Source organism: Lytechinus variegatus, chromosome 3 (genome assembly GCF_018143015.1).
Source record: "Lytechinus variegatus isolate NC3 chromosome 3, Lvar_3.0, whole genome shotgun sequence".
In the NCBI taxonomy this organism is placed as follows: domain Eukaryota; kingdom Metazoa; phylum Echinodermata; class Echinoidea; order Temnopleuroida; family Toxopneustidae; genus Lytechinus; species Lytechinus variegatus.
Window position 1 is genome coordinate 22,468,879 of NC_054742.1, and position 26,799 is coordinate 22,495,677.

Below are 26,799 nucleotides of genomic sequence, written 5' to 3' on the forward strand. Positions count from 1 at the left end.
TAATGATTCCAAAAGTAGATACTTTTTATCTTTTATTATTGTGATTATACAATTGTTGATCATATACAAATTTGATTCATTTTAATGATTTATTTACCACAAAAAAATTATATTTAATATAAAAAATACGGGTAGACACTACATATGAAAGCTTTCGTAAAAGAATAGTGATCTTGGCGGAGCAACCCACTATATGACGTCACAGATCTTATGACCTCCATTGCGGACATATTGATAGAACTGCGGAAAAAGTCGTCACAGATATCCTGGCAAAAACTGTAAATAGCAGTGTGAGTACTTGCCACCACCACTTGAAAACTTATCTTACAGTATTTTAGGTAAATATGCAAAACTTGCAAATTGATGAATTATGACGATTATGTATTTATATCATACCATTTTACTTGTAATATAAAAATTATATTTCAGAGATCTTTCGTTTTTTTCCCTACCGGGTAGGCATTAAAAAGCACAATTGCGGGCGCTGCTGCAATTGCAATTTCGATTCATTGCATGGCAAGTGCACGAGTGCGATGCAATTGCAACTAGTGCAACTTCAACTTCAAGTAGATATTGCAGCGCTCTTTCTTTTTCTTTTGGAAATGTTAGGCCTACTACAGGCCGCCATCTGGTGTATTGTAGTGGTGAAGTGTGCAAGTGTACCGTACCGTACATGTATGTATGATGGGGTGTCCAAACTTAGTGCACTTTTCATAAATATTCATCAGGCTTAATTTTGTTCACAAAATATTCATAATTTATACAAAACCAATTCAAGAAATAGTTATTACATTGACAGCAAGATTGTAAACTATAAAATCATGGACGAAAATGTAAAGTAGGTCAAGGGGTTTCGCCGGTATCGCAATCTCAAAATTCTATTCCGATCGCGAATGCGGGCTGTGCTGGAAAACCGTTCAGAAAAAGTGTGACCTAACTTCACGCACCAAAGCTTTTGTGGAGATTTAATTAAAAATCCAAGCTCAAAAAGTGAAATATGTGTATCAGATTGATGACAAAATGCTATGGAATCGGTTAGTACCACATTTAACTCACATTTTTCATGATTAATGCTTGCAAAACGGTGATATCGTGATGCTTGTTGATTTCTTCAAAACAGGCGCTAGCGGTGACAAATTTGCCTATCTTTTGCCAATATTTTCATGAATACTGAACTCATCCTAAAGAAACTTTCAGTAAAGGGTAATTTTAGGTCGCTTTTCACGTTGATGATGTCAGATTTTAAGGATATTGGCTAGTTTTTGAGATAATGACCGTCCGCGAAGTATGGACACGGGCGAAGTTTGGACTCGCTGCCATACAGTATGGCAGTACTGTACGGTACCAGACACCTTTGCCTTGGCTTTATTTCAGTGCCTTAAAGTTTCAATGGCAACTAATAGTAATGTTAGACTAAATGCAATCAAGAAAAATTTGCATTTGCTATTCCAAATATCGGGACATCATCCCATGAAATATTAAAATTATAATATGATAAAATTACCAACCGTTTTCTTTGCATCGCACTTGCTGCATAGCCATTTAAGAAAGCAATTATTTTTGTGCATGACAAATTACATCATGATATTTCTTGATGGGCCACCCAGAAAAATTATTTGAAGGTTTTCGATGTTCGATCGAATTAGAGCTGTCGAACACCGGTTTTCAAAATAATCGATATGACTCAGGCTTACTTTTATTTAAATTTTGATCTTTGTGTCGTCAACTTATGAAGGGGGCTTTATTTATTTCATTTCTTATTCAAGGCTCCACATTAACTTTTTTGGGTGGTGGCCCGTTCGGGCCACCAAAACCTTCAAATAATTTTTCTGGGTGGCCCATTAGTAAAGATTGGTGGCCCGAAAAATATAAAGAAAAACATTATTTAAAAATGAATAAAACAAACTGAAATATTCTGCAGTCACTACCACGTACCACTATTCTTAGCTATTCATTTACTTTTGTTTTGCTTATTTATTTATGGATGAAGTAGTGTTGTTATCTAGAAAAAAAATCCCGGTCCGAAACCGTCCAGGCAACTTCAAAATTTCCTTATCGGGATCCCGGCTCGTCCCGAATCCCGAAACATATCTCCACGCACAAATGCAATCCAAAAGTGTATACCTACATTTCCAGCCTTAAACACTGCACACTGGCGGTGCACCAGACAGTCAAAGCATAGAACTATTAACTGTTAGCTCCATGGTCAAGTGCATGCCACCACCGCAAATTGTAAACATTCACTCAAAACATGGGGAAAATAATGATGAGACAGTCAAAGCGTGCCACCACCGCAAACTGTAAACATTAATGACCACTGACATGACCCGAATTATGTTTGAGTCGATCCAGCTGCTGATCTGGGGCCCGTTGCAGAAAGAGTTGCAATTAATCGCAACTCTAAAGAGTCATGCGCAACTTGATTTTCAACCAATCAGCAGCGCGCATTTGGGACTTGCGCGATTGATTTTTTGACTTGCGATTAAACGCAACTCTTTCTGCAACGGACCCCTGACAGTCCAATAACACACGTGTAGGTGCCACTGATCTGTGGTCGGGGCGCACGTGGTTGACAGTTATAAGCAAATTGTGTAATGTCTTGTCAGTGCGCCTGTGGCCCTAGCTAGCCCGGAATATGGATTTACTTTCAGTTTCACTCTCTCTCCCTCTCTCGTAACTCTGAACAGTATGATATCACCAAGGAGATATCTCCTTCATATCACTACTACTGAGAAAAGTGAATACTATCTTATCAGAGAAGCTTATTTGGAAATTTACACAAGATTAGTCCCGGCGGCCGGCACTTCGCATCGAAACAACAAACTCATTTTTTCTTTAATCATGAATTACTTTCGATCGAGAAAACATTATTTGAATAGATACTCAGACTATTCACAGTAAAAAAATATTTTGAACAACTATTTAAATATCAAGAAACATTGTTTAAGCCAATATACAACTATTTTTTAAACTATTAAACCAATAGAATTTTTTTAAAACTTTAAACAGTTTGTTTTTAAAGATTTTTTGCAATTTCCAACGATATCATTTAAAACTGTTAATATCATTGGAAATTTGTTTGATGCATTTAACAACATATTTTTACAACATATATGGTATGATACGACTTTCAAAACAATGTTGTTTCAAAGTTTAAACAACGCCACTTTAAACATCGCCAATTCTAACAGCGTTTTGGTACAATTTTATAAAATATATCTAGGAGAAATGATTTGACCATAGAGCTATTAATAGCTCCATGATTTGACCGACTGGTTTGCAATTGTAAACATCAAGTCAACAGATGACAGATGGTCCCCAGTCGTGAACGACCAAGCACTTCCCGTAATCCCCCTTCTCTCTCTCTCCCGGCTCTAACCAGCTGAAACATGATGCGCATTCGTCTAGTTGTTATTTGCAAACCCTTTCGCAAAAAAATACCCCAACAAATACAATCATCACAAAATTAATGGCGACTTTTTTAAATGACTAAATTTGCAAATACTCATAGATCATCATCGTCAATTGTTAGTAAATTATTTCATGATAAATTCACAAGTCCATACATATCGTAGCAGATTCAACTCGAAAGTATGGGGTAAATGAATGACTCAGTAAAACGAACTGAGGCGAAAGAGGTCTGCACATGAGACTATACAGTAGACGATTGTTGTCTGCGTAGATCTCTCGGAGCCGTGTGCAAAGCTAGATTGCCTGCATGCTCATGCGATCGACGAGTACAGATAGCTATGTAATTGCGTAATATTAAGGAGGTGCATGTGCACACAGCCAGTTGAAACTAAATTGTTCTCTCGTATTTCGTAAGTACAATTACTAATTAGGGAAATATTACTACATGAATTTGGCCATTATTGATTTTATTTTCCTGCCGGGATACGGTCTAAGTTCATTGATCCCGGAACCGTCTCGGAACCGTCTCGGAGCCTCAGACCGCCGGGAATTCATCCCGATCCCGGACCGACTGACAACACTAGGATGAAGCCAAAATATTAATATACTACCACCATTTTTAATAGTGAATTCTTTACAACATTGAAATCTTATTTAACCAAGGTTAAGTTTTTGAAATGTCATCAATTAAGGGCATTAGGGTTTGTCAAGTCGTTTCAAGGTATTCCTGCAATACTATGATACAACACTAAATGTAATTGACGTCTATCTCTGTTTATCTATTGTGTGAGCACGTTTGACCCCTTTTTAATCTAATGGATATTGTTTTCTTAGAGACTTTTCAAAATAAAGAACCAACTCCTAAGATTCTAACCGCTTTTAGTGTATTTTGGCTACCAATGAAAGTTTGTTGACCTTTTGACCTTTCCCTGACCTTGTCTTGACCCTTTATATCTTCTGGATAAGAAGTGAAGACCTTATCAAAATCAAAATTGAAAAAGTACACAGAGTTCTGAACTGCATATGGAACTGTTAAGCCATGTTTCAAAGCCAAGAATAATATCAGGATCAGTAGAGTAAAAAAGAACCAAGTTCTTCCTTTTTATTCTTGATACTTTGGAAATTGATGTTCGAGATTTTCATCTTATGCTTAACCGGACCTTGTTTCCGTACGCTTTTTCGACGGATAGATAAAGAAGCTTGTAGAGGGCCTGGGCTGAGTGGCATTGTGGAGCTACTTGTGTTGGTAGAACTTGAAGGCTGTCGTATACATTGCTCATCTCCATTTGAAAGGATCAAATAGGCTGGAAGAGAATTGTGGCATGCCACAAGAAATACATTGCCATGAAAGTGATGAAACATTAGAATGGGCAAGGGCCTCATAGAGTGGAGTTGACATTTGCATGCATTACGCACAGTACCATTGATCACAGTCATCACATGCCACACCTCTTTGCCTCAGTGCGGTGGGAGATTACTTAAAAGTTACAGAAATTCCATATAACTTGTGAAAAAGTAGCGAAATAGATCATGTTTATGTGCCAAAAATACGTAAAAGAAATGGTACCTCGCTCAGCTGTACATTATTAGGGGGTCCAAGATATGCAGGTCCTAACCCAGAGAGCTCTGGCCTGCTTCGCTGGCCGATACAGAAAGTAATCATAGGCTGCCACAGTTAACAAATACTTATATGGGTACCTTCGAGGTTAGGGTACCAAATTTAAAAAAAAAAATCATGCACCCACCTCATTTCTATGGATGAAGGTCAACCGTATTGCATGAATCCGGACATCGAGGCAGTAGCTAGATCCTCAAAAAAGGGTGGAAAATGCTGCATTCATTCACTAACTTTCAAAATTGTAAACAAAACTTGCCGATTGATATACCTAGGGCGCATGCGCAAAATAGACTTGGACAAATTCGTGGAAATGTTTATTACCAACCTACAGCAGTGGGGTGCTGACAAGCTTTTTGTCTCACCTGCGAAGCAAAGTGAGACTACATGTATAGGCGCCACTTTTCCGACGGCGGCGGCTGCGGCGTCAACATCAAATCTTAACCTGAGGTTAAGTTTTTGAAATGACGACATAACTTAGAAAGTATATGGACCTAGTTAATAAAACTTGGCCATAAGGTTAATCAAGTATTACCGAACATCCTATTAGAGTTTCATGTCACATGACCAAGGTCAAAGGTCATTTTGGGGCAATGAACTTAGACCATGTTGGAGGAATCAACATCGAAATCTTAACCTGAGGTTAAGTTTTTGAAATGTCATCATAACTTAGAAAATATATGGACCTAGTTCATGAAACTCGGACATAAGGTTAATCAAGTATCACTGAACATCCTGCATGAGTTTCACATCACATGACCAAGGTCAAAGGTCATTTAGGGTCAATGAACTTTGGCCGAATTGGGGATACCTGTTGAATTCCCATCATAACTTTGAAAGTTTATGGATCTGATTCATGAAACTTGGACATAATAGTAATCAAGCATCACTGAAAATTTTGTGCGAGTTTCAGGTCTCATGATTAAGGTCAAAGGTCATTTAGGGTCAATGAACTTTGGCCGAATCGGGGGTATCTGTTGAATTACCATCATAACTTTGAAAGTTTATTGGTCTAGTTCATTAAACTTGGACATTAGAGTAATCAAGTATCACTGAACATCCTGTGCGCGTTTCAGGTCACATGAACAAGGTCAAAGGTCAATGAACTTTGGCCGAATTGGATGTATCTGTTAAATTACCGTCATAACTTTGAAAGTTTATGGATCTGATTCATGAAACTTATACATAATAGTAATCAAGTATCACTGAACATCCTGTTTGAGTTTCAGGTCACATGATCAAGGTCAAAGGTCATGTAAGGTCAATGAATTTTGGCCATGTTGGGGTTTTTTGTTGAATAACCATCATATCTCTGTAAGTTTATTGGTCTAGTTAAAAGTGGACATAAAGAGTAACCATGTATCACTAAACATCTAGACCTTCCTCGATAGTTTGACTTGAATCTTTGCACTTGTTGCAAACAAGGATGTTGTGGTCTGATATACCTGGGTGTACATGCACATCCTTAACAAGATGATGATGATGAAACAAAAGTAGACAGTGAAAAGGGCTATTTTTCATGAGGAATCTGCTTATCGCATTTGTGATAAAAAGATGACATATTTCTGACCTCAGTAGGTTGTTTCAAGGTACATGTAATCCTTTTGCAGCAAATATAAGCGAATGGAATTGGTCTTCCAATCTGGAGACTCTGAAATTGGATAGGCCTACCCAAATTTTTTACAAGATCAGAGTACCTTAGGCTTTAGAATCCAATGTCATAATGAATTATGAGAACATGGATACTACATGTACGGTAACTTTAATTTTAGAACAAGGCATCACACACACCTGGGGCCGGGACAACCTCATTTTGCAATGTTTATCTGGTTTGATAAATATAATTTATTTCATTCCCTCACTGATTAAAATTTGGCACAAGTCACTTTAAAATCCACTGTAAATAATGCCTTGTTTTCATCCAAGCATGTAAACTTACCACTCAAAAATGGTACCAAATGATGCGAAGTAAGATATTTTAATTTTGAAATTGTTTTTCATTCAATTTCAAATTTTGAAATGAATAGCAAGTTTGTAAGTTTATTTTTTTTACTCACATGGTAGTTAATACCTTTTGCTTAAAACTGTCTTTCATACTTTTTGTAATATAATAAGAATAATAATAATGCATGGAGTTAGATGCTCAAGGCACTTCAGAGCAAAATACAGAAACGGAGACAAAAATTACAAAGCAGGTTGGAACTATTCAAAGATTGCCTTAAAATACATTGATGATTGTATGTCAAAATGCATCATTATACAGGTATGTCTTCAGGTTGCCCTGAAGGCGGTTGCTGATATCTGGGTTTACAAACTCTGTGAAAGAAAAGTCCACAGGCTCGGCTCCGCATGAGCATTTGAGAACATGCTATTGAATAAAGTTTGAATTAATGGACTTTGAAATATTACTTTTCTGAAGGCCAACACAGATGAGCTGGTCATATTTGCAGTTTATCCATTATCCTGTGTCTATAAATTCTGTGTAATGAATGAGACCCAGTTTTGAAATAAAGGCAAATATTATTTCAAGTTTTACATGTAATTCGAAAAGTGTGTAATTCCTTGATGTTACATATAATGTTCTATGTGTCATGAAATGATTATTTGCACCTGATGTTATTGGTCAGTAGACTCAGTACGGTTTGTAGATGTTCTATCACAGTGATAGTTTTGTACAGTTTGAGAAATATTAAAATTTTTGTTGTAACGTCATCGTGTACATACATGTAGCAGTTTTGAATCTCGCCTTGTACCCAGAGGGTTGTGTGTTCGAATCCCACCATGGCCTCGAGTCATTTGGCAAGACGTCAATCCACACTTGGCCTCTCTCACCCAGGTGCTAATTGGGTACTGGTAGAAAACAATGTTAAAGTCATTGTGGTTGGTTTAGCAAGTGTGCGCCTAGCAGGCTGCTATAAGCTATGAACCCATTGACGGGGTAGTAATAATTGTGAACCACTTTGAGTAGATTGACAATGAAATTGCGTTGATAAAAAATGATATACACTGTAATTAAAATCCAACTTTATGAATAGTCATAATTTTCTATCTAAATTCATGCAGTTACTTGTTTGGTCTTCAAATATTAGACTAATAATTTTCAGTTTGTTGAAAAAAAATTAAGAAATTTGCGACAAAAATTACAAACCTCTACGTGTAGATGAAATGTCCCAGACTACATGTTGAATTTGCGACAATTTCAGTTTATAACTGAAATTGTAACTAGAATTCTGAAGTTTTCAACCATATTTGTTAATTTTGCAAGGAAGGTCGTGAGTATGTTACTTTGCGATGAGTTGCGAATTTATAACGACATAAGTCATGTGTCATCCGTACTTCAGGGAAACTACAGAGCCACCATACCTTTCTACATGTACATGTATGCTCTGACAATTGTGAGATAAAGAGAGTTTCTTAACTTGCCTTTAAATTGGCTATGTTATGGCAGCGTGTATGTGTAATTGAGTTGTTGTTTTTTCAAATGAGTATCAATCAGATGTGATTGTTATGTCTGGGACCAACCTTTAGCCTCATGAAAAGACTGTGACCAGGGCTTGAACCAGGCCCCCGAAGCTACCGCCATTTTGTTTAATCCACTAGAAGCTAAAATAAGCCCCCATTAATATTAATTTCGTACGATGCTCCCTCGTCAACTGTGGTTTTGTACGTGTATTAGACAATACGCACACCAGCGCAATGACAAAGGTCAACTTGGCAAATTTATTAATGCATTCATTTTGTTACGCGCTCGTGACGCGAAGGATTCAGCGAATCAAGCAAGCGCAAATCTGAGACGATACGTTGCGCTTTATAAAGTATCGATATCACAAGCGATATCACTTAAAAACAAAACAATGTTTGTATTGCGTCTTATAGGCCTATGTTAATTTTAAAAGGGAAGATGAAAAGAGTAGATCAAGTCGCGATTAGGTAAAAAGGTGGAGGTGGGGTGGGGGCAAATCATGGTTATTACAATGATGGTATTTTCACTGGTTGAGTATGAATACTGAAAAAAATAACTTTCACCACTAAAAGAGTCATTTCTTGTTACAAATTTAATTTGGAGAAGTAAAAAAAACAATCTTCATGGATCCCCGTGCCTGCTTTCTTCTGGCGTCCGTTTCATAATGAATTACACTGAGCTATTTAAACATCGCTATTATTGTGATAACCGTGGGGTCCTTGATTATGATTGGTATTCGTAGTTACCATACTTGTAACTCATGATGAAACGGGCCCCAGTTTATCATGCTCAATATGTTTCCTGTCCCCTTTATTCTCCAGCATTTCTTACTCTGTTTTTTTTTCCATTTAATCATTTTCCCACTCATGTTCTTTTGTGCCGCCATTCTCCTACAGATGAAGAGCTCACTTTTAAAAGGGGTTAGGTCCATTTTTGATCAAATTTGATTTTTATGTCTTAATTGATTTTAGTAGCTCTATAAGATGATACCATAGAAAAGTTGAAATTCCCATAAAAAAGTGAACTAAAAAAAGAAAATTCACTTTTTTCAAAAGGTCCATTCATAATTTTTATGGAAAATAATATCTTTAAAAATATGAAGATAAGTAGATTTCTTTTATACCCAATTTTGAATTTCTAATGGTAGGGTATCATGAAAATTCATTTTCGCATAAGAATATTGCAATATGGGAGAATAAAAAAAAATGATTTTCTTGGAGTGGCCCTAGCCCCTTTTGCAACTTAACTTTTCATATATTTCCTTATTTTCCCACTTGTTATCTGTCTCCTGGTTTCCAAAAATCTCGTCTTATTTCTCTTCCACCCCTTTTGTTCCTACTTCCAACACCAGCTCTCTCACCACCCCCTCTAAATTATCTCTTCATAATTATATGCCCCTCCATTTCTTTCTCATCTCTTTTCAACCCACTTCTCATCACTCTTTCCCTCTCTCGATCTCCGTCTCACTTTGAATTTTGCCAATTCCAAATCCCTTTCATTTTAGCTCGGTACAAATACTATATGAACACAAATGAAAGACATGAAGGAATTTTCTGGTTAGTGGTGAATTTTATTAATTATCCAGAAAAAAAATCACATTATCAGAGGATTAAGCTTTACTTTTTTCTTAAGCGTATGATAATAGTTTGAACCAAAATAAATATGTTTTTGTATGCTGGGGGGCACAATTCCCCCTACTTTTTGAAGCACTGAAAAGTGCCTTTTTATGCAAGAAAATGCCCCCTCACGAACGTGTACTGTGTCCCTTTCACCTGATGAGAACCTGTTTTAGGTAATACCAATTAGTGCTCTTCCTTTTATGCAATTTTTCACCCCAAAATGCCCCCACGTGTTCTGTGCCCTTCCATCTGAGAGCCGTTTCATGTAATACAAAGTGCCCCCTCGCCTTCTTGAAAGTGCCCTTTCTTGAATCACTGCCCCTTTTACCCAAGAAGAGCGCTTCTAAAGAATTTGTTCTGTGCCCCTTTCACTTGAGAAGGATCTGTTTTATGGTCACCATGACGAGTGCCCTTTGAAACAAGAAAACAATATTTTCATTTCTATAATATACTTCTGAAGGAAATCCTGTGTGCATTAAGTTTGATAATTCATGTGAGTGGGGTATATAAGCAGGTTCGTACAGATGGAGGGGGGGGGGCTTGAAGGACTCTTGCCCATAGGCGGTGGAAGCGGTGGGATAGGGGGACCTGTCCCCCATAAATTTGAGGTGGGGGACAGTCCCCCCTCCTAAATTTTTTGTTGAGAATCTTTTTTTTTTTGCTCGTCAATTTTTTTCCTGCGCCCCCCCTAAATTCAGGTAGACCCCCCCTTAAAATTGTTGTGCCCCCCTAAAATTGTGGTTGACAACCTTTTTTTTTGCTGGAAATTTTTGTGGTCCCTTCTAAGATTTAGGTGGATAAATTCAGGTGGACCCCCCTAAATTTGTTGCCTTCCGCCGCCAATGCTCTTGCCCCCCCCAAAAAAAAAAGAAAAAGGAAAGCAAAGGGTGAAATATATCATTTTGAATATTTTGTCGAAATCTATCACAAAATGGGATATTTGTTTTTAAAATGTCAAAATTTTGCTTGCTCGCAACTTTTTAAAAATTTCACATAAAACAGCATTTTCCCTGTGCCCCCCCCCCCCCACTTTCAAGCAACTTCAATCCGCTGCTCCTATTTGTATGTTTATAGCTTCTCTTTTTGCAACCAATTTTAATGAAAATCAATAAGAAATTTCATACGTCATGAATTTGGGTTGTGATAATAATTTTTTTTAATTGGACTTGGAAAAAAAAACCTTTTCCATCTTCATCACGTGGTTCCTAAGTCTTCAATGTTGAATAGTTGGATTTCTTGAATGAAAACATCTGTTACACCAGTCCTGCAGATTGAAAAAAATAGAGAAAGAAAATCAATTAAATTGTCATGATTTATAAAACAAATGTTTTAAGAAAAGTGAGACTATGCATAGGTATATATGTTTCTTCAACACATACCATAGGAAATCTTACTTCTAATTATAAAGTTGTACTTCTATAAAGCATATCACTTAAAAATGTTCTCTGCAGTTTACATACCACTCTCCATTCTAACTACATGTACTCTTCGAAAAAATGACAGAGATTTCTTGTAAATATGAATATATAAATTAACATATGTAAATTATATGAATAGTCAGAATTAAAGTTGATATGTTTTGTTGCACAGAATATTTTGATCTGTAATTAAAAACGACACTAACTATAATCTAGAAACAAAATTGAAATGGGTTTTTCAAAGTCAGGTCTATTTGTTGCCAAAAAAATGTGAACAACCTCCATTATCAAAAATAATCACTAATATAAATAAAAAGGCAATTTAATTACTAGTAGATCAAGGACATGTCCTAATTTTATAAATTTGCCCAAAGTACATAACTTTTGACATTGGTTCTACTTTAGACTCGAGAGCCTGTATATTTAAGAAGTGTATGTTCCGTACAGATCCTACCTCTTTGTGGCTCAGGTTATTTTTATTTAATGTAAACATGGTTAACATTCAATGCATGTAATGTATCTGTAATTTTGAATGGGTTAGTTTAACTTTTATACCTGGATGAGAATCTGCAAAATGATGCATGCACTTATGATCATCATCTTGAACCATATAGGTAGACCTCTATACTGTTTTTCTTGTCCTTCAAACTCAACCTGTTTTTCTTTTTCTTCAAACTCAACCTGTTTGTGAAAGAAAAGAGAGTACAATAATAAGAAGTGATATTTTTCATGGCCGTATGTATAGGGGAGGGATTTGGGTAAGAGATGAAATGTGAAAACCTTCATCAAAAAAAGAATTGCATGACATCCTTCAATTTTATTTTAGAAAATGCACAAAACGGCCATAGGTAATATTGGTTACTTCTGGCCCTCGCTTTCTGAATTTTAGGTTTCTATAATTTTTTTCAAATGTCTGCCCTCCCCCCAAAAAAGAAACATCTGCATCTTTTTATTTCCGAATCTTATTTCATTTGACTTTAACATAAATTTCATCTCATGCACTAGGTCTAGATCTATTTGTAAGAAAGTATAGATCTAGTCCAAGACTCAGAGCTGTGCAACAGCATTCGCGTATCTAAATTACTCGTAGTTCTAGATCTAGATAGTAACGATGGACTCTCGATCTATCTAGACCTAGAAAGTAAAGCTTTGGTTCTAAACTGAGATCTAGGCCTATATGGATTTGATGTCTTTTATTCCTGGCTAAAAGTTTAAACTTCATTGCCATTATTGACCAAGATTAGATCTAGTCCTTGGTCCACTGACACTGACAGGCATACTCGTACATGTAAATGGAGTCGTTTAGGCCCAGACCTAGATCTAGGCCTAAATTACAGACCTAGTAGATCATAAGCCCTGGGCCTGGGGTAAGTGTCGCGGGTTGGGAAAGTATAATTTAGATGATTCGATTTGAATTAGGTTGGCCTAGAATTAGAAAGCATCGATGAATAAAAGTGAAGTACCGTAGGCCTAGATCTAAGTCTAAAATAATATTAATAAGAAGCAACAGTAACACTAGGCCTAGTCTCCTCTGTTAACCACGTTAGAAATTAGATCTAACGTTAGGCCTATCTAGATCTAGGTCCTAGATCTAGCCTATTGATAATAAGACAAACATGCAGAGCAGCATATTATTTCGTATACAGGAATAACCGTCGTTTCTGGGGATTTATTCAACAATTTCTGACATTTTTTTTACTATTCGTGAGTGAGCCAACACAGTTCAGCGGAAGAACCAAAATAGAGAGACTGAAATTTTTGGTCTATAGGAGTCTAACTATAGACCCTATTTATAAATAACAATAAGTTAAAATGGGTGGGGGCTAAATGAAGAAGCCTGAAGTTATGCAAAATAAATTTGATATCTGAAACTGAAAGTGAGGATTGACACAATGACAGGCAATATATCTTCATCCACACTCCACTTCACAGTTTATTCCTGACTGGGTTTCGATCTACTGAAGATAGATGCAGATCTCCCTCTAGATCTAACGTTACAGTGTACAAAAAGAAGCTTCATTCTTCTTGCTTTAATCAATCGTGGGTTGGTCCTTGTTAATTGGAGGTGAACCAAACCGGCCCGAATTTCTCTCGATGCCCAATCGGCTAGGAGCCCGTACAAAATACATGTGGTTAACACAGCGGCATAACCGCAACACTGCAAGCAACATACAGGCTGCACTGGGCGACGATGACAATCTAACTTCAATTTCAAAGACCAAATCCTGCTTTCCTTTAAAAGAAGAATGATAGTAAACTCTCTAATTTGGTACAGAAATAACCTAAGATCACAAAATACAGTGTGAAATTTGTAAATAGTCCACTGAATTCATGTGGTTATATCAATTTATACGTACTCACCGGAGTGTTCGTAGGTCCATTTTTGTGTGGAAAGAAAAGTTTCAGAATGAATAAATTAGATGACGTAATGAGGTCAAATGAATAATTACTTCTGTAACACGATACCACTAGTATCGATGACAAAGAATCGGGGAAATCGCGTATTAATGACGCTCTTAGCCAATGATAAGGCCGGAATATGAATATATTTACGCTCATGAATGTCAATGGGGGCTTATTTTTGTCTTCAAATGATCGCGGTAGGCGGAGTCTAATCTCATTTGTTTTGTGCTGAACGCGCGCGCAGCTTTCGGTCTAGTAATATATTATAAGGTCTTTGGCTTGAACTATAAACCTCTGCATCAATGTTAACCTTTTTACAGGCACATGCCACAATGCCCAGCAATCATCAATTAATAGATCTTAATAATCGTGTCACAGTTTAGACTATTAAAAACAGACCTGATGTTTTATATTGCAATAAAATCAGGAAACATGTGACTCATCGTTGTATGATCAACACCATCATGACTTAAAATAAGTATTTGTCTGTTTTTGTTTTTCCTTTTTATTCTTGCATTGTACTAGTACATGTTCCTTAGTAATGCTTTGTGTGCAAAGTCCATTTCAGTATGAAAATACAAGGTCAACCCACCTACATTTGTAAACTCTCTTTCGTACAACTGCTTGTAATATGTACATGTATGTAGCTTCACATATGTACACATGTTCATCATATAATATGTACATTTATATTGAGTGTACACAGTGACTACACACAGGTACATGTACATGAAAGGGATGTAAATAGTACCATTTCCCATATTGTGCACTAAATAGTTAATCAGACAGAGACCTGTCTAAACCACTGCAAGACTTGGTTAGTGTAAATGTTATTTACATATAGGACTTTCCTTCTTTTTGATATGAATAACAGATTGTAGAGTGAGTATTCATCAGACTTGATGATTCTTTAAAGCAAACATTTTGAGAGAGACTGAGCTGTATTCACACTATTCATACGTGTATACTACATAGTATGTATGGTACATTCACACATTATTTGCTGATGTTGCAGATTCATGTCTTATATTTACTGACAATGTAGATCTAATGCCCATAATGCATAGTGCTAATATGTTGTACATGAAACTGTAAGCTGTATATACTGAAATCCTGGCATTGTACACTGTAGCCTACATGTATGAAAAGTTGACTTGTTCACATCATACAGTACATGTACATGCATACATGTTGACACCTCAAAATCCATGACAAGTCACTGGAAAGGAATGATCTCTGTAAAGAGCCAAATTAAACTTCATGCTTCAAAAAATAAAAATGTCAACAACAGGCACAAAAAAGATTATTCCTTATGGCCCCCAACTTTTTTGTCATTTTAACAATAAATGATAGTTTCTTGTTAGAATTGTTGTTGAATATAATTAAACCAAAGCCAAGATCCAATATTTTGTGTTTAACCATTTTTTTTAAGATTTATTTATTCAATTAATTTATTTTTTTATTCATTTTTTATTCACTGGTAAAATTTTCAAAAACATTTAGGTCTTGATTGCACAGTAACCATGTATCATGTTTGATTGAACACAAAATCTGAACCCTGATATCTCCTTAAAATTCTCTGAATATCTCCTTTTTTCATACATCATAATTCATATGGACTGACTTATTTTGGGATTTGAGAATTGAGATACAGGCTGTACAGTATTTCATCACATACATGCTTAATATTGAGAAATGGGATGTAATCAAGAAGATTCTATGACTGGAGTTCCAACAGGCAACAAAATTTATTCATTTTACGAATATCCATTTGTACCAATTTTCCATCTTTCATATTAATAAACAAACTGAAATTTGAATGCATGACAAAACATCAATAAGCAAGCACTATTACAATGAGACATTTGCCGAGATTATATAAATCAATGTTTAATTAGTGAAAAAAGAAAGAATTTGACCTCTATTGAAACTAGATTTTAACACTTTTTCAATCGTTTGCGACGAATGAAAATTTCAAATGTGGTCGGTGGAATATTGTTGTTTATTACTGTATATGCCAGATGAGTGCCTGCATATGCCCAGACGAGCAAATTTGAGTCATATTTCAGGACATATTGCATAGTTCATTTTCACATGCCTCCAAATTATGTACTACACCTAACCAGCCCAAGATGCGGCGAAAAAGTAATTATCTGATATCACAAAAGCATATTTCCCTTTATGTACATGTATGACCTACATGTATAGCTGCGGAATCATTTGTTTACACAATTGCAAGAGATGTTGAGCAAAGTGCATGCCTGACATACTTTCTGCTGGCAGCTTTTAACCTTGTTCAAAGAGATTTTATTTGCTGTTTGAAACCTCCCCGATGTAATGAAAATAATTTTCTGTCTAGAAATCATGTGATGAAAAACTCACTTACATGTAGATAACTAGAAAAATTAATAATTCATTGGCCTTATTTTGTCAAATTACATGTACTATATGTAGGTGATTATTGTTATGTCAAGATTTCTTTAACCCTTTCCATGCATACTTGGTGCCGCATAAACTTCGCATTTCACGCTCAAGCAAACAATGCATTGTTTTCCTCCCTGAAAATAATTAAGCACAGGAAGGTTCATGTCTCAGTGCACAAAGAGTTAAAATGATGCACGTATGAAATTCAAAAGAAATGCTTCAATGATAACTATGCACAATTATACATTATGTAGGAGAGGTTTACAGGTTTCAGTTCTCTTTATTACCAAAAGGTGTAACATGGTGTATATGCAACAAAAAATATGATACCTACTTGAAATTTCTTGATAAATCCTATTAAATTTCCCCATGTTGTTTTATTGTATTCTTCTTCATCTCTCTCTATAATTATCTTCCATGACTGCCACATCCAGAAGTTCAGTTTAAGGTCCAAATTGCAAGAATGCTTAATAACATTTATTTCTTCATTTTCTTTCATAATTTATCTTTTTTATAGATTTTTCAACTGGATAGTATATCTTATAAAGAAGACACATAATGACTTCAAGAAAGAAGGTCCTCCTTAAAGTTATCATACTTGGTGACAGTGGGTGAGTACACAATCACAATCAACAGTTATAAACTTTAGTTTAATTGTGGTCTAACGTTAATAGCCAAATTTTACATACAACATCTGTATGTAAATAACAGCATGAAGTGCTCATTCAGAGGTTGTTTTTTAATTGGTTTTAATTTTATTTTATTCCTGATGGTTGTACATGTACTTGATATTTGGTTTAATCTTTGTACTTGTATGCTAAATAAATGTAAGTTTTAATCATGTAATATTCATATGGTAATATTATTGATATATTGACATGATAATGATAACGATGAGAAAATAACAAAAATAATAAAGATAATGCTAATGTGGTGATAATGACGATGATGGTCATAATTATGATGATGACAATGACTACTGTATGATAATGATAATAATAATTATATTAGGCATATCATCTAGAATAGAAATAATCTATTCCGATGCGAACTGTTACTATTATTTTTATTACAATAATAATGATTATGAGTAGCATTTATTCTCTCAATTTTTCATTGATGAAAAAAAATCACTGTAATAGCTGTTTTACATATGAATGCTTATTATTTTATATTGAAACTTTTCAGAGTTGGCAAGACTTCACTCATGAACCAGTATGTCAACAAAAAGTTTAGCAATCAGTACAAAGCAACTATTGGTGCAGATTTCCTCACAAAAGAAGTCATGGTTGATGACAGATTTGTCACAATGCAGGTATGTGATGTATGTTATTATGCAGTGGAGGTCAAAGTCTGTAAATTGCACAATGGTTTGGGATGTTTCATACAGATCATGTATACACATATCCACTAAGATATGTTTTTAAGTTCTTTTCAGTGGCAGTTTGAAAGGAAGATAACATTCTCTGAACAAGTAAATATTTTTATACGCCCGTCTCGACGGAACGTATTATGGTTACACGCTCGGTGTCTGTCTGTCCGTCCGTTAACTTTTCCTTGTAAACTTCAGTTTACTAGCATGGATCCCTGGAAGCCTATTGATTTTGAGGTTCAAAGGTCAAGGTCACACTGACGTTTTCATCTTACCCTGCTACAGTCCTTGTAAATGCGATAACTTTAGTTGAACTTAACCTACATGTAGGCTCATATAATTTGCTGTGTATGATACTAGCATGAATCCCAGGAAGCCTATTGATTTTGAGGTCAAGGTCACAGTGACATATTTCCACCTTACCCTTCTGCAGTCCTTGTAAAAACAATAACTTCAGTTTAACTTAACCTAGGCTCATATGATTGGTGTGTATGATACTAGCATGGATCCCAGCAAGCCTGTTGATTTTGAGGTCAAAAGGGCAATGGTCAAGGTCACACTGACATGTTTTTACCTTACCCTTCTGAAGTCCTTGTTAACAGGATAACTTTAGTTGAACTTAACCCTAAAAAGACTGGGGGGCTGATTCAGCCCCCCCCTCAACATTTTTCGCGATAAATCCGCCGCTTGAATTTTTTTGACCGCGTCGCTTGCTGATTTTTTACTTTCAAGTCTCGCGCAACTTTTGAGACCAAAATTGTGACCGCCGGGTACGTGGTTCCAAAATTACGCAACATTTCGTACATGTGTAAGTGCATGCAGACCCAAAATTACTCAAAAATATGAATTTGTGTACAAATCCAATGCAAATAGTGTTTTTAGCCAAAATTCATAAATGTATCATTATTTTTCTTTTTACTGCTTAAAATCAATTAATTTTATCTTTTTTATGGTCAAAATAAAGTCCCTGACATTTTCCATTGAAAAAACAAAAAACAAAAGGTCGAAAAACAGAAATACATAAGAAATTTAGAAAACAATAGAATACATAAGAAAAGAAATGTGATGTTGAAATTTTTTGAAAATCAATTTGATTAGATGCCTATCTAGAGTATGTGAAACAAAAATTAGCATTTTAGGGGCATTATTTTATTAATTAGAGCAAACTTATGATTTTACGCATAAATTAGCATAAATAATGAGCAATGAGATTTGTCGTGGAATTTGATATTATAATTTTGTAGACAATGCCATAGGTAACACGCGTGCCAATTTTCGTCACGATCACGCTATCGACGGCCGAGATCATGGGGGGGCTGAATCGCCCCCCCCCCCTGTCTTCTTAGGCATCGAAAAAGCCCAGTCTATTAAGGGTTAACCTAGGCTCATATAATTTGGTGTGTATGATACTAGTGTAGATCCTAGCAATTCTATTGATTTTGTGGTCAGAAGGTCAAAGGTGAAGTCGCCATCTTCCACTTTTCTTGCTTGACCAATAGCTCCCTTTTATACGTAACAGACTGGCGTATTATGTGCTCGCCCAAGCGACACTCTTGTTAATGCAAAGCCAAAGGTATAGTTTGGCCACAGGGAAATTAAAAAATCGTAGGGAAATAAGGGATCATTCTAGAATTTAGTATAAACATAATGTAACACCCCTCCTCCGGTAATTCATTGTAGTTTGTGTACCATTTCTCTAATAGGCCCAATCTCTATTATGTCTTGGCCACTACCTTTCCTTTTGCCTCTACCTTTCTCCCACCTCAATCTGCATTTATGCTGTGCTCGGCAGAAGTATTATTTTCTCGGGACATTCCTCTGTTCATCCCATTTTTGTGTTCTCACGATAACCAAATAACCGTTTCATGGATCAACTTCAAACTTGTTCCAAATATGCATATACTAGGAGTGACGATGATCTTATTAGATTTGGAGGTCAAGAGGCTTCAAAGTCACACGTCATGGAGGTTATTACATGCTTTTATTTTGCAATAGAACCTGTGTGAGAATCATTGCAAACTTGGCTCATGTATGGATACATGAATGAGGATGATATTTCTTCATCACAAGGTCTTGAATTTTTACTTTGTCGAGTCAAGAATATTTTTTTCTTACGAAAGAAGAAGGGTATTATAATACAAAGTATTCGATACAGTAGTATGATTGTAATTTACTTTTCAGATCATCAATCATTACACCTCCAAGCTTTTGAAAGTAAGGAAAGGGTATGCATAGATGTAAATGATAAAATGTGTATCTGGTATTTATGCACCAATATCTAGCTCTGGTGAACATTGAATCAATGCCTTATTATGTGTTATTGCATGCTCTTTATACAATACCTTCCTTGTTTTGTACAGATATGGGACACTGCTGGGCAAGAAAGGTTTCAGAGCTTAGGTGTGGCCTTCTACAGGGGGGCAGACTGCTGTGTACTGGTCTTTGATGTCACATCACCCAATTCTTTCAAATCACTGGACAGCTGGCGAGATGAATTCCTCATCCAAGCTAGTCCTAGAGACCCTGAACACTTCCCCTTTGTCGTATTGGGCAACAAGGTTGACTTGGATAACAGAATTGTAAGTAGTTCCTTTTCAAGGTCACTTTCTAGAATACACTAATGCCTTGAAACCCTAAATTTCCTTTGTGACCCTGAATTATTTTCACATAACAAGCTTATTGGTAAAATGAAGATAGGCATGACATGTGAAAGAAATGGTCTACTATTCCCATGATTTGAGCCCCAACCATGCCAGTGGCACCTTACTCCACTGGCATCCGTCCTGGCTTGGCTGGTGTTGCGTAGCTCCTTTAGATGATAATCTCACAATTACTGCTTCGACGGAAGTAAAAATTCATCAATAGCTCATCTGTAGTCCTTTAACATAGTTGGTAATTGTTTTCTTTGTCTTTCCTCTTCTCTTATTAACAGGTTTCTGCCAAGAGATCTCAAAGCTGGTGTGACAGCAAAAACAGCATCCCATACTTTGAGACCAGTGCAAAGGAAAGCATCAATGTTGAACAGGCCTTCCAAACAATAGCCAAGAATGCCCTTGCACAAGAACCTGATGATTCAACGTACCAGGATTTCCCCAGCCAGATCAAACTTGATAATGACAACAAGGGAAAATCAGAAGGATGTGCATGCTGAGGAATGCCTACATCATATGATTTACCCCATGTTTTTATTTTTATTTCTTTATTTCTTTGTTCCTGGTAATTATTTTTCTATTTATTCTTTTATTCCCTTTTTTGTTCATTGAAATGTTTGTTATTCAAATTTGGAGAATATAATACATTTCATCAAGAATTATCCCAGCTGTAAATAATAGCTTCCCATTTAATAATTCTTATGTGTTAGAACTCTGTTTCGCCTTTGTATTATCTCAATTATCACTTTTTTCACATTCTTTATAGCATACTCATGCATCACCTTTTTTCATTACTTCTCTTTCATTAGAATATGGTGTATAGCTTTATTTGGGCTGGTGTAGCATTATTTTTACCACATGATCTATGTTTTTAATCATGATGTAATACTGTAAATCTACAAATGGAACCGTTTTCATAGGCTTGTAGCATATATTGTATTGTTTTGACAATGGCACAGTGCTATAAGTAATTTCTATATCTAGTCTTGTGTTATCATTAAATGATAAATTTTAAATTTCCAAGAAAATTTATGCTCACAAATCTAGATTTCAATCTTCATCTCAAATCAATATTTTGTGTTTTTGTTCAGTATGTATGTGTGTGTTGGGAAGCATATTTACAGCTGGGGAAAACATTTACATGCTTTGCTACATGTACTATAGCATGTATCATGTTTGTTTATTTTACCCCATTTATCATGTCCTTTTGTATAATGACATGTTATATTGTAGAATATATGTATACTCATAAATAATGTTTTTTGGAAAGAAATCTCATTCAGTCAGGCGGAATTGAAAGAATGAGGGGAAAATTGTTATGAAACAGAGCAAAAACATGGAAAAGAAAAAAAAATAGTCAAATTACATTTATATTATAATGAGGAATGTGTTGTGATACTGTAATTAATATTGATGATAGGTTGTACAAAGCACACATTACATTATGTACATGAATCAATAATGTGTTAAAGTGAATGACTGCAAAGAAATGAATGAACATTTATATCAAATACATGTAAGTATCCTTGTAAAGGTTGTTTGCCAGAGTTAATTTCCTCTCTTTGTCTGTTCTCTTGTCTGTACTATGCTAGTGCAGAAAATATAATTGGTGAAGAGAAAAATTAAATCTTCTGTAGCAGAAGATGAAGTGGTATATTTTGAATTATAAATACTCCATTGCTCCCTTTATGCCTCTTTCAAACACCCCCTTCCTACAATTAATGGACGGGGATCATACAAGTTATTTGCATGTTTATGCAATCATTAGTGATTAATAAAAAAAGTGACCCCTGAAAAAAAATCTAAATAGATGTATGAGACAATAAAGAACATACTTCTCGAAACATGAATGTATGTTTCCTCCACCCTAAGAATTGAATGTTTTGACTTACACTTCTTGGGTTATATTGCATGTAGTGTATGGGTAGGTTGGTAAATACTTATCACAATGGGCTATTCTTTTTAATATTATCTGTTGTGAGTCGGGCCAGTGGCTTTCATATTGTTCTGTCTGTAATTGCATTTTAGTATAGGAAGTTCCATGACAAAAATCTAATATAGACTTTCGGATAAAAACAGTCAATAATAATAATAAATGCATTTTATTAGGCTCCATATCCATCTCGTAAAGAGATGCTCATTATATGATCATAGCATTAACAGTTAATCATATTTGAACTAAATCCATCAATAATAAGCCCAGTATCTTAATAATAAAAAAAGAAAATATTGAAATGTATGTTTCATATACTTTTGCAGGAGATTATGTACATTGAGGTTTTTTCCAGCCTAGTTCTCTAGCATCTACATGTATAGGCTGTTGTGAGGCAGCCAATGATACCAGCTATTGTATGGAAATTTGCACATGTGTTTTTTTTTTGTCAAAATAAGACAAACATGTCTGAATGTATATAAAAGTGATTTTGATTGATATTTAAACAACAGCAAAATGATAGATATACAGTGCATCCCACAAAAAAGGAAACCCATTTTCAGAGAAAGATTTCACAATTATTAAATATGTTTTTACTTTAAATTTGATACTCATGGCAAGAGTGGAATCTCTTATCGAATTTGAAACCACAGCTTAGCAAATAGTTCACGCATGGCCAATTACAAACAATAAATATTGAGGCATATCAGTAACGATTTGTGCAGAAACTCACGTGTGAATCTGAATCAACTCTAATTTCAGTGATCCGTGAGAGAATCTTAACAAAGAATACAAAAGAAATGCTAATGAGTCAATCGTCGAATAAGCACATTTTGTCACGATCCATTCCTGTCCAATTTTTATGTGCAACATGGTTTTGACATTAAAATTTCTAACTCGTTTTGCTCCTTAATGCATGAGTGTTCGTGACATATTAGGTATCAAAATAAAGAGGAATAAATAAATTATATGATACTATAAATTATATATTGTAGTTTATTTTCCTTTGAAGAAAAAAGACATGGGAATCCTGGTTTCCTTTTTTCTGGGACACACTGTGTAGTGTTATAAAAATTGGAAGTTATAAAGCTAGAATAAGATCAAGACTGAATACATCATGTGTACTCATTACACTTAAAATTCCTTTAAAGTGGTTAGACGCACTTCTTTAATTTCTATTTCTCTTTTATTATTTTATTTCATTTTATTTACATCTTGACACAGAATGGGAGATGTGTATCGGAATTGGTACTTGCTTGATACTTGTAATTGAGTACATGTCAACTTGAGAATAGGTGCAATACATGTTCAAGCAGAGGAAACTAAACAGTTCATAATCTGTTCTTAATGAAAGAATTATTTTATCAATTATTCAGTTAATCAATTTCTAGATTGTTTCTAATAGAATTGATTTCAGTTCTATGATTTAGTAATATTTTGGTGTTATTACGCAGAAGAGTATGTGAGATGAATGTAATTATGAGCAAAAAGGGTTTTATGAATTAACATTCCACTTACAATGTTAAAGTAAATTTACGATATTCAAAAATTTAAAAATTAATGTGTTATGGAAGGATTGATATTGAAAATGACCATTATAAACATAACTCTGGATTCAATACTGATCATGCTAGAATGTCTTCAAACATTTATATTGAGAGGGAAGAACTGAAAAGTATGCCCACTTATATTTCAGTGGTAAATTTGAAAAACATACCAAGTATGTCTAATACTGTGATAGTTTTAAGGGCTTTAGAATGTACCAATTTGTATAAATACATGTATACTATGCTGTGTACAGATAATGTGCTATATTATATACTTAACAACAAATGAAGATTTGATTGTAATTTCTATGTTTGTACTTTTCCTGTGCTTTGGATTAACTACTTCAAAATGCTCCATGTACAGAAAGATTTCAATTTAAATGACACACCTCTATTTGATGGAGAGGTTATGTAGAACATGACCATATCTGGAGGGTGTTTCATAAAACTGTTCATAAAGTTATGCACAACTTTACGCATGACTGGAACATGTTCCTAGGTAATAATTAATTACATAGGGCTATCACATAGCACAAGAAAGGATCACCAGTCAGGCGTAAAATAATTTGTATCTTACAAACAGCTTAATGAAACACCCACCTGGCACCACATAAGGCCTAAAGGTTTTCATGGAGAACATTACCAACAAATTGTTGTGTTACTGGATCAGTGTAAAATCATTACAGTGTAAAATAAATTACCATTGATGTCCCAAGCTGCCCTGACCCTATTGCCTATGACGATATGAAGTCAACCTTTTGCTTACTTTGTATTACACAGGGAGGATGTATAAATCTGGATTAAATAAAATTATGTAATAGTGAAAAAAAATACATGTATAGAATTTTGATACTGTTTTACCTGTCATGTACTTGGAGAGAGTGACCGTGCAAAATCAACAATCTTTGAAACAAGATGGTGAAAGTGATTGGTAAATAGATATTCAATGAATCGAATGATTTGAAAGTTTTATTTTCAATGTAGGAATATAAATGAATAACTCAGTGGGTGAATGAATGAATGAATGAATGAAATAGAAGAAATGAGGAATGTAAATGCTGATTCCATGCTAGAAAAATCAACCATTTTCACAACACTTTTAAGCCTGCTATCCAAACAAATGAACTTTAATTTTCTTTGTGATAATATTAAAGTACTAAGTACTGAAAATATGACAACCAACAAAAACATGTTTCCAATGATGAATTAGGGGAGAAAATGTTGCATGTCATACTGAAAATTTCTGAGTCCCGTACGACACACTGTATTTTCACCTTTAATTCACCTGTACTAAAAGATTTTATGTCGGTTATTGGTTTTTCACATCACTACTCGTTTTAACTTTATCACTGACAAATCATTGACAAAAAGAAAGTTTTATTGCTCAAGCATTCAGCTAAGAGACTATAAATTGATGTCAAAATGTCCCATATGACACATAGAATTGCCCTAAAGGTAAATAGAAGGATAAACGAATGGATTATAAATGGATGTATTGCTTGGTGGATAAATAGAAGGTCAATGCGATGTATTTTTTTTTTCAAGTATGAATGAGAGGCTTTTTTAGACTTATTTAAAGACCTATGTGGCCAAATCACAGTAATGATTCTGCATTCCAGTCAAGGTTTAGTAATGAAAAAAAAATCATACCTAGTTCATGTTCCTAGGTTTTGGTAGCAGTGACTGAACCTGATTACTCTGCGAGGCAGATACTGCTAAAATGCTGTATTCATGGGAGGGGATGGGCAACCCCCTCATGAAAGCGGAGTAGGGGTCTGCATTGGGAACCTTACTGTATATACTACCCCTGTTATTCAATTGAGAGGGAAAAAATGTTAACATTTGGTCACACTCCCCCCCCCCCCCCCCACAACCACCTAATAAAATATCCTGGTGCTGTACCAGGGGCTGCGCCTGGCTGTATTGTACTAACTAGAATTGCCTCACTGTAAAATAAGATAAAAAATCTTTTGACTTCATTAATCTCTCAGAAATATGCAGAGGGTAACACAAGGTTGTTTAATCCTGGTTTAATTGATTGGGGTTAAGAAGATTACCCGACATTAATTTGAAGTATATATCTATGCACTGTATAGCTGCAGAAATCATGATCCGGAGCAATAATCATTTGGAACACATTTATTTCCACTACATGTATATATAGGTCTGTCATCACACGACTTCTCTTTGAAAGTAACGGGTGACTTGACTATATTTGGTACCATGAATGCCGTAATGACTGCAGTGTGCAGATCTAGTGAGAACTGATATTCGATGAAGGCTTATTTTTGACTCGGGCTCTCGACTTCATGAGACGCAAGTGTTCATTTCAGAAGAGCGCCCCCATTCTATACTACAGTAACTCATCAGCATTCGTCCCGCTCCTTCCTCTCCTTTTCCCTTCCAAAGCTATATTGATACATCCACATTTGTACAAATGAATGCTTGTCTGGATAATTAATATTCTCTTTTTATCAACAGCTAATGAGGAGAGCCTTGTTAAACAAAACTTGACAATTCCTTTGAATTCATAGGACTAATTAGCTGGTGTTCTTTTCTTTGTGGGAGCCTAGGGGTGTGTGTGTGAGTGCTTGTGTTTTTCTGTTTTATTGTTCTTCATAGTACTGATCATCAATAATAATATACCGATCGTTATTTTTGTCGTGATTGTATTCCTTGAAATGAAATAGATAAAAAATGAAATAGGTAAAAATTGTTCTTTTTAATACTTATTCATCCGGAATTTCATTCTTTCATTCCATGGAATAAATATGTGTTTTCTTCTATTTTCACAAAACATGTTTCTTTCAATATAAATGATACCAGATCTTTTTTTTATAAAACAGTATATATTCATAACATATTTGTTAACGGAAAAAGGCGAATTTCCATGAAAGGAAAGTCTTGTGACGGCCGGGATACGCCTGTAACACAAATAAAACA

General features: G+C 35.2%; 1 protein-coding gene across 2 annotated transcripts; it reads left to right on the top strand.

Moving 5' to 3' along the window:
• The first annotated feature begins 195 nt into the window (after nt 1-195).
• Nucleotides 196-24,686, top strand: LOC121410517 (ras-related protein Rab-7a-like). Of its 2 annotated transcripts, none has more exons than XM_041602667.1 (5): nt 196-338; nt 16,871-16,964; nt 17,542-17,668; nt 20,086-20,304; nt 20,658-24,686. In XM_041602667.1, the coding sequence occupies exons 2-5, from the start codon at nt 16,912-16,914 to the stop codon at nt 20,874-20,876; spliced, it is 618 nt and encodes a 205-aa protein (XP_041458601.1). In that variant the 5' UTR covers nt 196-338; nt 16,871-16,911; the 3' UTR covers nt 20,877-24,686. The 2 variants fall into 2 exon arrangements, with proteins under 2 accessions (XP_041458601.1, XP_041458602.1); XM_041602668.1 differs by having other exon boundaries at nt 208-290.
• Nucleotides 24,687-26,799: the final 2,113 nt, after the last annotated feature.

Bases quoted from the DNA above. Each gene is read 5' to 3' on its own strand.
- LOC121410517 (XM_041602667.1), top strand. From the start codon at position 16,912: ATGACTTCAAGAAAGAAGGTCCTCCTTAAAGTTATCATACTTGGTGAC. The intron at 17,669-20,085 runs GTATGTGATGTA...TGTTTTGTACAG, and splicing joins ACAGATTTGTCACAATGCAG to ATATGGGACACTGCTGGGCA. The intron at 20,305-20,657 runs GTAAGTAGTTCC...TCTTATTAACAG, and splicing joins TTGACTTGGATAACAGAATT to GTTTCTGCCAAGAGATCTCA.